Source organism: Tenrec ecaudatus, chromosome 16, assembly GCF_050624435.1.
Source record: "Tenrec ecaudatus isolate mTenEca1 chromosome 16, mTenEca1.hap1, whole genome shotgun sequence".
Lineage (NCBI taxonomy): Eukaryota > Metazoa > Chordata > Mammalia > Afrosoricida > Tenrecidae > Tenrec > Tenrec ecaudatus.
The window spans coordinates 84,221,137-84,236,431 of NC_134545.1; the positions used below are offsets into that span (position 1 = coordinate 84,221,137).

At 43.8% G+C, this 15,295-nt stretch overlaps 1 protein-coding gene and 1 pseudogene across 1 annotated transcript in view; one reads left to right on the forward strand and one right to left on the reverse strand.

Moving 5' to 3' along the window:
* The first annotated feature begins 471 nt into the window (after window positions 1-471).
* Window positions 472-15,295, forward strand: part of ABCC2 (ATP binding cassette subfamily C member 2) — a 72,695-nt gene continuing 57,871 nt past the window's right edge. Inside the window, exons 1-2 of the mRNA XM_075533919.1 lie at window positions 472-504; window positions 6,039-6,212. Of these exons, the coding sequence (XP_075390034.1) occupies window positions 472-504; window positions 6,039-6,212 (207 nt within the window). The remainder of the gene's footprint in view (window positions 505-6,038; window positions 6,213-15,295) is intronic.
* LOC142429093 (CDGSH iron-sulfur domain-containing protein 1 pseudogene) lies at window positions 11,207-11,838 on the reverse strand (annotated as a pseudogene).

Genomic DNA, 15,295 nt, shown 5'->3' on the forward strand with positions numbered 1-15,295 from the left:
GGTTCTTTCTTCTTAATTGGCTATCCAGAGGTGTGGGCTATTACATTTCTATCAACTCGAAAGACTGTGGGTGAGCTAGCACTGGGGGGGGGGGGGGGGGGCGGTGTACTCTCGGCTGATGCCTTTCTTCTTAGATGGTCGATCCTCAGGAGATTGGGAGGCTCTTCCACTCCTGATTTATCAATGAGCTCCGCTGCCATCTTTTAGTGCTCCTTTGAGACCTGGTTATTTACCTGTCTCTGAGGCTCCTCAGTCACGTGTCTAGTCACAGGGGATAATGTAAATACTCATCTGGGCGAGGTTGATGGTTAACAATTAAATGGTTGAGATGAAAGGTCAGGAAACCTGCTTTTCATTTAACATCAGAGTAGCTGACCAGCCGCTACTCACACCCTACCTTCCCGGAGGCTGAGTGAACACGAAACAGCGCAGTTCTAGAAGCACCATCCTTCCAGAAGGGCTCCGGGAACCATGCTGGAGGCATTCTGCAACTCCACCTTCTGGGTGAGAACTTTCATGTCTTTTCCCTGTCGACCTCCTGAGAATAAGCCGTGGAGCTGCCAAGAGTGAGCAAGGAGAGCCAGATAAATCAGAGGTGCCTCGGTGTAACGCTTCGGCTTTGTCTGTCCTTGTCCGCTTCTTCGGTAGGGCTAAGCGATGTCATCTGACTCAGGAGGGGTGAATAGTTATTCTCTAAAAAGTATTTATTGCATCCAGTTTCTTTTCTAGGACTTGTTGGCTGCAACATTGTCTTTTTCCTCAGAAAAATAGGAAACAATATTGCCCAGATCATCCGTGTTAGGCGGGAGAACGATGTTGCGTGTGGGTCGGAGGGAGAGATGAAGGTCCGCCATCAAATGTTGTTGAGACATAATGCTATTGACATGGTACATGCCGGAGAAATTATCAAGCTGCAATTAAATGATTTTTAAAAAGAAGCAGCAGATCACTGCCCCCGAGTTAATTCCATATCATAGTGACCCTACAGGACAGGGTAGAATTGCCCTGTGGGTTCCCAAGAGTGTAACTCTTGATGGGTGTGAAGAGAAAACCTCGTCTTTCTCTTGCAGTGCAGCTGGTGTTTTCAAAATGCTGACCTTGCAGTTAGTGGCTTAATGTGCCACTCCTACAAATTGAGAACAAGGTTACACATTTGGCCAGCACGAGTACTAAGGACATTTTTGAACCATTGGAATTGGGCAGAACTGTTTTTCGGAGAGACATGACAGGAGGAAAGGTCATATATTTTGAAGGTGAATCAGAACAGCAAAACCTACTGCTTTCATCAAAACCAGAGACGCTTGAAGCTGAAAGGCCAAAGAACAGTGACAAATGGGTTAGGGGGGGGTGGAAAAGGAGAACGGGCCTGGGAGAAAGACAGAGAATCACAGTCTTGGAAACCCACAGGGGCCATTCGCCCCTGACTTATGGGGTCACTATGAGCCCCAAACCACTCGTGGCAGTGAGTTGGTTTTTTTTCAGTTGGGACTGACCAGTTTCACAAGGTGTGGTTGGCAAGGTCCTGGAATCAGGGTCACCTGGGGTGGTTAGTAAAATAGTTTCAGTGTTTTGGGTGCTTCTGAATCTTAAGGTTTGATAAGCCATTGTTTTGGAATTTAGAACAAAGATTCTGATTTAAGGAATCAAGGGTGGGTTCCGGCCATGCTTGCTTTCTCTGTTGAGTCCTCTTAACAGAAGTGACTCAGAACAGACTAGGTGGCAGTGGGTTATGTGATCCCACTATGCAAAGTTGAGAATCACTCATCCAGAGAATAGTTTCAAGAATTCTGGGTGGAAATAGCTTGGGCGGTTGGAAGGAGAGAAAGGGTGGACGTGAAGACAACTGTGTTATCTTTAGCAATGGCTACAAAGAGAAAAGGGGGTCCCAGTGTAGGGCAGGGAAAGTAGGTGACACTGTGGTACTTTTAGGCCAAGTAATCCTAAGGATGTTTGGGGTACAGAGTAGGAGCTAGTTGGGCAGGGGAGGGAGAACAAAGAGGGATGAAGTGATGGAACCAGACAAGATGGGGAAATCAAAGGTAAAAGAAGAGATCACCTTCAAAATAATGATAGAAAGTGGAATGTGACACAGCAGTTCTCCGTGCACATTACGGTCCTTGGTCTGGAAGCCTCACCTGGAGACGTCTTAGAAATGCAAAGTCTCTGGCACCATCCAAAATCGACTCCACCAGAAACTCCAGAAGTGGTCCCACACATCTGCATTTGGACAAGTCCTCCAGCTGCTGCACGTGGAAACCACGATCGAAAGGATAACATTGAGATCCAGGGGTAAAGCAATTAGAGAAGTCAGTCAGTGGCCATCATTTCTCAGGAAAACAGATTTCGTTGGGGGCATGTCTAGCTGATCGGTCGCAGAGCGAGAGGTTGAAGAAGAACCGGGCAGCGTTGAGCAGGGCCAGAGAAATACAGTCTTGGAAAGCCACTTGCCCAACAGTTCTCTCTCTGTAGAAACCGCCCTCAGAGGAGTCTGGATCCTCAGAATGTGCGCTTTCAACAAGACAGAATTCGGAAAGGTTCTGATTAACACTACCATCAATGCGTTAGATGCTTGAAAGATATTTTTTTCTTAACTGAGGTCCTTTTGAGGGCAGGGACAAAAAGATTTGAGAAGACCCTTCTTTGAGAAGCATCTGCTTCATTTCCCTTGAAGACTAACAGCAATTTGGGCAATGAAAGAGATTCACACAGCTCCCTAAAGCTGTTTTTTTTTTTTTTTTTGGTTTGTTTTCTGAGAGGAGCCAGAATGAGTCAGCAAAATATCTGAGCAGCACCTGATCATCTCAGGCAGGACTTGGGCCCCAAAGCCTGCTGGGTAGGACTTAGCTATCATTGGAAGACAGGGTCTCATTGGCCCGATGACTGAGAATGCGCTTGAGGAATTATCTGTCAGAACTCCCTGGTCATGGTACTGCAATCTTTTCTTTAGATTCTGTCCACATGGTTGCGCCAAAAAAATTACAGAAGCGTCCTCAACCTCACCAGACACTTCACAGGATGGGTTTACTGGCTTTTAAAGAGCTGGGAATCATAAGCTCATTGCCCAACTCGGTCTGCTTGCCTAATATAATTCAAAAAAGAAAATGTTCTACATTCTAGGTGGTTATAGGATCTGCTATCTTAAACGCTGCAGTTGTTAGCCTCTCTTGGAACACAAGAGATGCAGAAAAGCAAGGCGCTAAGAAGAAACAAGCCTCTGTAAACCACAACCTCCTACAGCCTGAGACCAGAAGACACGGCTCTCATTCTGACCAGGCCCGTCATAGAAGAGCCCAGCTAGAACGGGAGAGAGAAACGCAGATTCTCAGAAAAGGTCAGACCCACAGGGCCGATCGGGGCCAGAGGCACTCCTGAGACTGCCAGCCAAAGTTACACTTAGAACTTGGAACGGCAGCAGCTCCCAGGGGGCACGTTTCAGCCAAAGAACACTGGGCAACACATATTTTGGTACCTCAAATGGTAGACCTGCTGGTTCAAAACATGGCACCAGTTGTCCCCTGTCATTCTAGTTTTTGAGATCCAGAACATATACCATCTATTACTCTTCACTCTGCTCGCCTAGGAACAAAAGTCAGGATCTTTTAATGTAGTGTTGGCTAGCCTGCGGTAGAGGAAGTACATACTGGATTTATTTAGTTTGTGTTTTACTAAACACTTAGATCAAGTTATACTTCACATGGTGTCCTTTGAGTACAGATATATTTGAATAATGCAAATTCCATGAGCTACGACTTCTCCCCAAGTATCACTTCAGCTTTGGTAGGAACTGAATAGCAGGAAGTTCCAGTTTGCTATCTTAAGAAGGGGGCCAGAAATGACTGTACAATAAATAAGGATTCCGACCGAGTAGCAGGTTATGCGTTTGACTGTGAGCCACAAGAGCAGCTGTTCAAGAGATGCGAGAGAGAGATGCGATTTTCTGCTCCCACAAAGGGGTACCGCTTCTGAACCCCACAGACACTCTGCTCAGCCTTAGAGGGCTGCCACGAGTCGTACTCCACTGACTGGTAATTGGCTTAAGGCAAGAAACAGATTCAAATGTCCTGAAACTCAAAATGAGTCCAAGTCCTTGATTAAAATTAGCATCTGCTTCAGTCTTGTTATAAGATGGCACAGCTTCTCCGCTTGTGCACAGAAACGCTTTAAAGTTAGACTCTTTCTTTTAAGAAGCTCACTTCTGAATCATTTAACATGAATTATCCATTGACTTCTGTAGATTAAAATATGGTCTGAAGTGTTTGGGGCATAATTTGAAGAGGTAAAATATACGCCGTCAAGATGTTGATGAAGTCTTACATGTTCAGCACTCTGTCCTACCCTCACACCTTCCACATAGGTAACTTTACATTTCCCTTCTTTCTTATCCATTCTTTTATCACCCTGTTGGACACTACAGCGCGTAGTCTCTGTATGTATCGCACAATCTCCCACTCCCCAAAGAAAAACTCACAGCCATCTACGTAATTCAATTCTAACGCATAGTGACCTTGTAGGATTGAGAAGAACTATCCCTTTGTGTTTCTAAATCTTTTAAAGGCTGCAGAGTAACTGGTGGACTCGAACTTCTGACGTTAGGATTGGCAGCTCCGTGCAAAACCAACTAGCCACCATGGGCCCATAAGCAGTTTCCCTTGGAAGTCCCTTAATACCGCCTTCTTTTAAAAACATATCTGACCTTTTAAATCATATTCAGTAACTTGTGTTTGAAGCCTTCTCTGTATTTAAAAGTATGATGATAAGTTAATAAAGTAGTATAACTTAGTAGCTGAAAATATAGTGGAACAACGTATCTAAGAAACTAGAGCTGATGAGTTCTGTCCAATGCATTTCTTGGAATCAGCACCCCAGATAACTGTAGGGACAGACCTCAAGGCAAAGACACCAGGAAAACAAACATTTGTTGCCCTGTGTAAATCCATAGGCTTATAAAATAAGCAATAAAATAAGGCAATGCGCTTCCTTAAATGATCAACTGTCCCAGACCAAACAGTCAATATTTACCCCAAAGCAAAGATGAGACAGCAAGGAGAGTCAGAGAAGCTCGATGAATGGATTTGCTGCATGCGCTTTCACCTAAAACACGATCACATTAAAAAAATAATAAAGAACAGATAGAACACGTCAAACATTATTTATAGAAAGAAAAATGTACTCTCACATGGTTTAGATGTCAGAGCTAGTGTCCCCTACCCCAGCCCACAAGACCCTTCCACTGATTGCAAAATGCCAACAGCAGGAGACAGTCTGTCTGCTGTCCCGCAGCGTTACTGCTGCGTATGCACCCCAGCTGGTGAGGCCCCCTAGGGCTTACATATAGCTATCCCAGGCCAAGAGGCAGGAAGGTGTTACCCGATGAGTAAGACAGACCCAGGCTTTCTTTGCTTATGTCCTAATCTGTAGTGAACAATTTCAGTTTGGGACCACATCAAAGATTCTGCAAAGTGTAGGTGGCCTCTCTCTCCTAATCAATCCCACCTCACCTTTCTACAGAATCCAAGCCTCTTTTCAAAGTTGCAATCCCTGATTGGGTCAGAGTACCCAGAAGATTACCACAAATTAATAAGTAAGCAGAACCAAGGCCGTATTTACCTTGCTTTATTGGGTAATCTGGCCCCTGGCTGGAGGAGACTAAATTTCAGAGTGTGCCAAGTCTCCAGTCTATCTGGAGCCTGCATATTTGAATGGGGGTGAGGGCAACCAGTACAGACAACCATTCTTCCCTTTGGACTGAGGAATGCTTCAACTCCTGACAGTTTGGCAAACACAGTGCTGAAGTTTACTCAGGATCACAGAAAACTTCGGAGTCAAGTCTGGGAATCAGGTTTTTACAGCTTACATTGACTAGCAAAGCCACTCACTGCGATCAGGGAGGGGAATCAGACAATACAGAGAGCTGAGGGAGTAGAACTAGAGATGGATATGGACTGGAGGTAAAATTGGTAGCAGTTGGAGTATGTTGGGGGATGTTATTGTTTTTTAAATGCATGTTTCCAATATTCTTTTTTTTTTTGATCCCCCAGAATGCCTCGTACCTGGATAGCCCGGAGGCTGACCTGCCCCTTTGCTTTGAACAAACAGTGTTGGTGTGGATTCCGCTGGGCTTCCTTTGGCTACTGGCCCCTTGGCAGCTTCTTCACGTATATAAGTCCAGGACTGAGAAATGTTCTGTAACCAAACTCTACCTTGCAAAGCAGGTATGGTAGCCTCACCATTTCCTACTTCTAATTTTGGGTGCACCACAGTGGTGTTTTCTTGGTCTTTAAAGTGTTCTTCTCTATGTCTCGAACCATCTTTCCCAGTTGCAGTTGTCCCAGGGAGAACAAAGCTTAAGTGTCCCTCTACCCGCTTTCTCAGTTAAAGTCACTTTTCTCTTTGCATCAGAATACCAAAACCCAACCGAACCCATTGCTGTCAGTGGACCCAACAAACAGCCACCCTGTCAGACTGCTCCCTTAGGCTTTGGAGACTGTCAGTCTGTATGGAAGTGGCCCTTCATCTTTCTAACATGCAGTAGTCGGTGGGTTCTAACCACCAACCTCACGATCCCACCAGAGTTCTTCAGTAGAAGAAGGTCTATTGTTAAATGCCACTGGGTTGGTTCTGACTTATAACAGCCCTGTTCTGAGAGAAGGAAGCCCTGCCTGGTCCTGTGCCCTCCTCACAATTGTTCTTAAATTTGAGCCCATCGAAGCAGCCCCTGTGTCCATCCATCTTGTCAAATGTCTTCCTCTCTTTACACTGTCTCTGTACTTTCCCAAGCACGATGTCCATCTCCAGGGACTAGTCTCTCCTGACAAGTCCAACGTGTGTGAGGCGAAGTCTCACTGTCCTGACCACGAGGAAGCATTCTGCGTGTACTTCTTCCCAGACAACTATTTGTTCTTTCGGCAGTCCATGGTGCTGCTAATATTCTTCACTGGCACCATCATTCAAGTGCATCCATTCTTGTTAGGTCTTCTTTATTCAGTATCCAACTTTCACCCACTGGGGAGGCCATTGAAATGCCATAGCTAGGAGAGGATTGAAAATACCGTGACTTGGATCCACCCCACCTTAGCCCTTAAAGTAACATCCTTGCTTTTCCACGCCTTACAGAGGTCTTGTGCAGAAGTTTTCCCCAATGTAAGGCTTCACTTGATCTCTTGACTGCTGTGTCCATGAGCATTGATTTTTGGAACCAAGCAAGACTAATGCCTGGCAATGGCAATCTTTTCTCTGTTTCTCATGATTACGGTCCATTTGTGAGGATTTGGGTCTTGTTTACATCAAATTGTAGCCCATCCTGGAAGCTGTAATAAGTCACAACTCATTGCCATTGAGTCGATGCCAACTCATAGCGACCCCGGCGGACAGGGTCGAACTGCCCCTGTGAGATTCTGAGACTGTCGCTCTTTATGTGAGCAGACAGCCCTGTCTTTCTCCCTCAGAGAGGTTGGCGGGTTTGAACTGCTGACCTTTCAGAGAGCAGCCTACAACCAACCACCATGTCACCAGGGCTGCTTGGACTGAAGAACGTGACTCAGCCTGTGGATGTTGGGCTCCAGTGACAAAGTAGCTGATTGGTCAAATGGTCTTTTCAGAAAGCCTTTGAAAAGCCAACCATGAGTTACTTGCCCTCTCACAGGCCTCATGAATCAGCAGAGGGCAATTCCGTTGGCACTGACATGGGGTGAAAATGAATCACACAATGTGAACTCTGTGCCATTTGTGACCTTTGAACCAGGCCGCATCACACTGGTTCCGTTTTCCATTTCCTTCGGTCTTTCATTAAGTCCAGAAGATCTCACTGTGAAGGAGGGAAGGATACGTGGGGACAGTGACTTGCCTGAGTAGAGAGGCGAATGGGCAGGAGAACGATGACAGGAGCCCCTTAATTGCCGGCCCTAATTCACTCAGGGAGGACACTGGCAAATTGGAGGAGCTTTAAAGCCATTCCATGCATCCACTCTCGGCTTCTTTCCACTAGATCCCCACCCCCCCAGCTCTCTGTCCTGATTTGTAGGCAAATTTTAGATTTAGGCAAATTGCATTCCTATGTTCTCTGAGCAATAAATACTGATGACCTCAAATTGACCTGGAACCTAAATTATATTTGAGCATATCACAGATGGGCTTACCATCACCACAACCAGTTTAGGAGATGTTTATCCTGTCTAAAAGACGTCCTCTATCTCTTGGTTATCACCTTCCTATGTTCCCAGCATCCCTCAGTCCTCAGCAATCATTCATCTATTTAGACACAAAATCTGTGGTCATCTTGTGAAGACCCTACCCCTAGACAGAATAGACACTAAAATCGTTCCTTGCAAATTCCATATAAATGGAATCACCTGTGTGGTCCTGGGAAGCTTTCTGCTCCCACGAAGAGTGAAAGTCCGTGAGTTTTTGTCACTGTTGTTGTTTCCCTTCGTAGGTTTTCAAGAGACTTCACTGAGTAATATTCCATTAAGGAGAGCGGGTGGCACAGGGGTTAAAGTACTAGGCTACTAACCACAGGGTCAGTGGTTCAAATCGCCAGCAGTTTCACAGGAGAAAGACGTGGCAGTCAGCTTCTCTCGAGCTTTCCAGTCTTGGAAACCCGAGGGGCAGTTCTCCGTCCTCTGTGCTTCCTCTGAGTCAGAATCAACTTAAGAGCAATGGGTTTGATTTGGCTTTGGCAGCTAATCCTCCTCTCACTCACCGTCTCGGGAATTCTGTTTATCATTTCTGTCTTTATCCTCTGCTTCCACTGGGCCTGATTTACTCCTCGACATGTTCAAGGTGATATCATTCCTCACAAAGCAAACCCTCACTTCCCTGATGAGAACTTATCTTTCCGTTCACTCCTCCACTGGGTTTTACTTCAAAGCTCTCTTTTCTACCCACCTTGGGGCTATTTGGGGTTTTTTTCCCCCTCTCTTTGAATCTTCCAAGTTCTGATGGCCTTTGTTTGGTCGTCAGTGCTGTGCCTGCCTCCTCTGGACTGAGCCAAATGGTTGTGCCAAGCTGGAAGTGATTCCACAGGTTGGTTTGGTTTTTAGAAGTACATCCTCATTGAATGACCGAGTATGCAGGAGGTGATTGAACTAATCGGTTTGTGTGTGTGTCTAATAGAGAGTGTTATAGCTAATTGATTTTCTTAAATGAATGGATATATGAATAAGCTCAATAAATTTGATTTGGAGCCCGTGGAAGTTCTGAGGGAAGAACAAGGTGTGCAGCAAAGTAATGGTCTTGCTGTTAAACTAGTGAGAATGATTAAAAATCATAAACTGATGCATGGTTATTGTAGAAAATTTAGAGATGTTAGGGAAGTAAAATCATTAGATGCATTTAATAATTATATCACCCTGATAGTCTCTTGTCAATATTTTAAATATTTTCTTTCACTCTTTCTCTGAAAAAAACAAACAAAGCAACAATAAAAACTGTACTAAAGAGTATAGAATGAAAATCAAAAGTCACTTGCTAGAATCTTACCTCCCAGTCCCATTTTCCAGAGGGCTCTATTTGAAATTATTTTTTTAGTTACCTCTGTATCTGCAAATAATGTGTATAATGCTATATTTCTCGATTTATCAACTTCAAAAAAGGTCTATTTCTGCCCGCCGTGAAAGACAAGGAATTTGTTCATCACCTTTCTAATTTCTTTCCATCCCCTCTCCTTTCTTTCAGTTGTTTTATTTTAAATGATTGCTTTCAGCTCTTCTATTGATTACCTGTGTTTTTGAGGGATGTATAGTATTCTATTGTGTGTATGTACCAGAGTTCATCTATCCATTCTTCTACTGATGGGCATTTGGGCTGTTTCCATCTCCTTGCTATTGTGAACAGTGCTGCCCTGAACATGCATCTGTTCAAGTTATGGCTCTTACTGATTGAGTCTAGCATAAACTCTAGATGCACATTTTGAGGTCCCATTGTGTAAGATGAGACAATTAGTGTTCTGGAATTTCTTGGATTGTTTCTGGAGAAGGATAGCCTCAAACAATATTTTCAGAAAGAGTAGCAGTTGGTAAAGCCTCTAAGCTTTGACTTTCTGAAAATGTTCCTTTGGACATTGAATACTACTTTCGATATAGTTTGTTTTCCTTTGATAACTCTGAATATGTTGCTACACTGCTTCTTAGCAGCCTAGATCTATGTACATATATTTATTTGTTAAATATTAAGGCAGTGGATGGACATTGGGCTTCTACTCAAGTACTCCCTCAACACAAGAACACTTTGTTCTAATAACCCGGCCTTCTGTAATGCTCAACTTCCCTGACACAATCGCTGAAGACAAATGGGTGCATAAGCAAACATGGTGAAGAAAGCTGATGGTGCCCAGCTATCAAAAGATACGGCATCTGGAGTCTTAAAGGCTTGATTATAAACAAGCGGCCATCTACCTGAGATGAAAACAGCCCACATGGAAGAAGCACAACAGCCTGTGTTATCATGAGGTGTCGATGGGATTAGATATCAGACATCAAAGACCCAGAACAAAAATTCATTGCGATGTGAATGAGGGGGAGTGTGGGGTAGAGACTCAAAGCCCATCTGTAGCCAATTGGATATCCCCTTTCAGAAGGGTCACAAGGAAGAGATGAGCCAGTCAGGGTGCTGTATAGAATCTATGAAACATATAGCTTTCCTCTAGTTCTTTAGTGCTCCCCTCCCCCACTGTCATGACCCCCAATTCTACCTTGTAAATCCGGCCAGACCAGAGCATAAGCAGTGGTACAGATAAGAGGTGGCAACACAGGGGATCCAGGACAGATAAACTCCCCAGGATCAATAATGAGAACAGCCATAACTGGAGGGGAAGAGGAAGGTGGGAGAGAATGGGGAAACTGATCACAATGATCTACATATAACTCCCTCCCAGTGGGACAGACAACAGAAAAGTGGGTGAAAGGAGAACAGTGGTCAGTGTAAGACATGAAAAAAATGAGAAATAATCAAGGGTTCATGAGAGAGGGAGGGTGAGAGGGGAAAAATGAGATGATACCAAGGGCTCAAGTAGAAAGAAAATGTTTTGAGAATGATGATGGCAACATATGTATAAATGTCCTTGACACAATGGATGAATGGATGGATTTTGATAAGAGGTGTAAAAGCCTCCAATAAAATGATTTAAAAAAATGAATCCTAATTGCTGGTTACCCTCAGAAGATTGAATCTACTTTATTCTCTTTAAAATATTTGTGTGTGTGTGTGTGTTTTTTCCTTTTCTGATTAAACAAATGTGCACCACGATGTTTCACCAAGTAAGGCAGATGCCGTGAATGTAAAAGCTGTAGTTTACGATGTGTTGTACCACATTAGAACCCAGGGGCTGTGAATTAAACAGAAGTGGTATTCATTCTAATGAAATAACCGGGGAACATTGACAGGTTGGGTGGCAGCATCAGAAGTGGCCATTAAGTTTCTTTTTTCATGATGATCAGAGGTCCCACGTTGTCTCCAGTCTCCTCGTTGTGTTTCGTGTGAGCTCCGTCACAGAATGGGAACTTTTCAGATCTCCAGCAACGGCAGTACACGGCTTTATCGCCCAAGTCCTCCATGTCGAAAGCGTGTACCACCTTGGGCTTGTCTTTCTGGATGTGAAGATTTACCATGGCTTTTTGGCGATGATCTTTGACATAAAATCTCTTGTAAGCTAGATAACCAATTGCAGCTGTCCCCGCAGCGATGGTCACTGCTGCGATCCATTCAACTCGTACGCCGGAATTGGATGTCAGACTCATGGCTCTGTCGTTTGCAAAGCGTGTGCTCAGGATACTGAGCACTAACAAGGCTCGTGCGAATAGCAGTAATCAAGCAGCGAGGAGCGTCCTTAGGGTACAGACACAGGGCTGCTACTGCGCAGGCGCCGCGGCCTCTTTAAAATATTTTATTGTTATTCATGATCTACTGAAATCTTGATAGACTGAAGCTCCATGATATTCGGTCTACTTAAGGTTTGATTTCCCTTTCATTCAGTGGATTTTGTGCTGTCAACATGAAGATTCAAGTCTGTCTTATCTTTGAGAATATTTCATAAACAGTTCCTTTCCTCTGTGCTTGAAGTTCTTTCTCTCCAGACTTCTTTTCATTGGATTGGATGCTCTGAACGGATCTTCCTTCTTAACTTTTCTCTTATTTGTTTATTTCATGTTCTGGGAGATTTGCCCCAGAAATTTCCCCCAAGTTTTCTTCCAGCTGTCCTAAGGGACTCTTCTTCATTTCTGAGTTTATTAATATAACAGAAGCTTTCTACTGGAGGCCACATCTTCTCAAGTGTCTCTTCAGCTATTAATTTTAAAACAATTTTAGAAAGAAGATTCTTTTCTGTTCACTTATCACACTTTCTATTTGTGTCTGCCCAGGATTTGTTGTCCTATTTCATTATCTTGCTTGTCTTCTTTGGCAATACCTGGGGAAACCAGAACTTATCGAGACTACCTTGTCTTTCCAGGGCTCAAAAGTTGTCTTCCTTTGACGGTGTGCAGTCTTATTACTTTTCTGGTGCTTGTTTTAGTGCAAAACATCTGCATTTTCTTTCTCTGATAGCTTTTCACCTTACATAATTTCTAGCTTCTGTGGAGACACTAGTGTTTTCTCTTCTTTTTGAAAATGATTCTGTTTGCACTTACAGATAAATAATTAAGTGAATTAACATAGCTGACTGGAATGGATCCCTCTGCCATTACATAAGTCCTGATTTCCATTCTTTCATGTTTATTAGATAATGTTTTATGGACCAGAATGTGGTCTATCTTGGTAAATGTTCCCCACGAGCTTGAGAAGAATGTGTATTCCATTGCTGGAGGATGCCAATTAGACTCTGTTGATTGATGATGGTGTTCAGTCCTACTGTATCCCTACAGGCTTTCTGTTGGCCGGATGTGTCAACTGCTGATAGAGGGGTGTTGAAGTCTCTAATTGTACCAGTGGATTTGTCTATTTCCCCTTAAAATTTCATCCACTTTTGCCTCACAGATTTTGATACTCTGTGGTTGGGCACATACACATTAAAGATTGGTGCATATTTTTGGAAAAGATATGAGCTAAGAAAAAAATGTCTTGTCTTGTTATAACTTGAAATGACAAAATTGATTCCATGGACCTAAATTTAACATCTGATTATGAATGAGGTTAAGCATTTTTCATGTTTAACAGTCAGTGTGGTTCTTTTTCCTTTAAATCGTCAAGTAGATTTTAAGCCCACTCTTGCATTTTTAAAAACAAATCCTCTTTTGCATGATTTGGGTGAAAGTGAACAGAGTCTATTGGTTTTCCAGTCAACAACTCACACACCACATATTTTTCAGACTCCACAACATATCTATATGTTCCTCACTTCCTCCCTGGGCCTCCTGTTTCAATTCTCTCCCATCTCTTGCTGCCTTCTGAGCTTTATTCCTGGGCAAATGCTACCTTTAAAAAAATGAAGTAATTATTAAGTTGTGAATTAAATAGGAAGGTTTACATTTCAGACTAGCAATTGTACTCAACGGTTTAAACAACTTATCCTCCCCCTGCCCAGTAACTTGCCTTACCCATCCTCTTTTGACTTCTCATGAATCCCAGGACCCTTCACCCACGTGTCTACCTGTCCACCCTCCTTCACTCTGCCCCCTTGGCACTCTCCAAAAGCTGTTCCCTTTGCATTGAATGTCTTTGTCATGCATTGTCTCCCCACCCCCACCTTATAGTAGTGTTCTCATACAATATTTGTCTATTTCTGATTGACTGATGACACTCATCGCAAGGATCTCCATGTCCATTCAAGCCATGGGGTGCTTTGTGGTTTAGTTTTAGTTTTTGTTTGTTTTTAATGATGCCTAGTGTCACATTGTGTGTGTGTGTACCAAGGTTTCTCTATCTGATCTTCTACTGATGCCCATTTGGGTTGTTTCCATTTTTTTGCTGTTGTGAACAGTGCTGAAATGAACACATGTGTGCCTTTGTCTGCGGGTGCTCTGGCTCTTGCTTCCTTAGAAATATGGTTGGATGGTAGGGAATTTCTCTTCCCGGTTGTTTGAAGTAGTGTCACATGACTTTCTATAGTGATTGCATTTAGCGTAGGAGGATTTCAATCTCTCCATACCCTCTGGTTTCTGGGGTGTTTTTTGTTGTTGCTTTTGAAGTTGGCTGTCACTGTCAGTGTAAGGTTGTATCTCATCACTGTTTGATTTGGAGTACTGAACATATGGTGGTTCTGGGTCCCCTTTCCTTGGACACCCACTAAGCCAGGGGTCCCACCCACGGTCCAATGACCACTATTTACACACTTGGGGTGACCATCCTTTGCTTCCTCTCCCATCAGAGTGTTTCAGTATTACGTCCAATGGTTCAGATAGTTTTGAGGTGGGTCCAGTTTGCTCAGTTGGGCTCCCAGGTTGATTCCTTGTACTGTGACCCTTAGCAGGAGAGGTTATGTTGCTTGTAAGGCCAGTGTCTAAAGTTTTCATAGTGCTTCGTCCATGGTGTGGTTCCCCCAGGGTTGGGTAGAAACATATTTGTAGAGTCTACTCCGGGACATAGAATGGGGTTTACTCTCCCCCTAGGTTCCCTACAATTATTGCTTTAGCTTCCCTTTCAGATTGAGGTTGCTCTCCCCATTTTCCCACCATGCTCACCAACAGGAACATCAGTGCCTTCTCAGTAAAGTAGATGCCCCCCTCCCCTGGTCTTCACTTGATTGTCCTGCAGGGTTCTCCTCTCCAACCATTCCTGTGGAGGGATGGTTGACTTGCCTCAGTGTTGCCCAGCATCAAGTGAATGTTCTTCCCCGTTTCTTTCCTTCTTGACGGAGTTCACCCAGCCAAGGTGAGGCCTCTTACTTTGAGGTGGCTCTTATAAAGTTCACATAAGATAGGTGATGCATGGTTCATGGCCAGTAGGAAAACGTTCTATCGATTTGTTTGGGAATTAGTCTCTAAGATTTAATTAGTGTACTCATACAATCTCTGTCCTTTTGTGATTGACTAACTTCACTCGGTATACTGGTTTCCAAGTCCTTCCATGTCGTGCAGTGTTTCTTGCTTTCATCCCTGTTTGGAGACACCCAGTGTTGCATTGTGTGTGCGTACCAGAGTGTATTTATCTTTGCTCCACAGACGGGGCTTTTGCTTGTTTCCATCTTTTTGCATCACGGTAAGCGCTGCGACACACATGGATGTGCATCTGTCTGTGCTCTCTTCTTCACTTCTTTAGGGTGTGGACCAAGTAGAGAGATGGCCGGATCGTAAGGTATTCCTTTTTGCATTTGTTTAAGGACACGCCCTAGTGCTTTCCATAGCGATGTACAATTCTTCAATCCCAC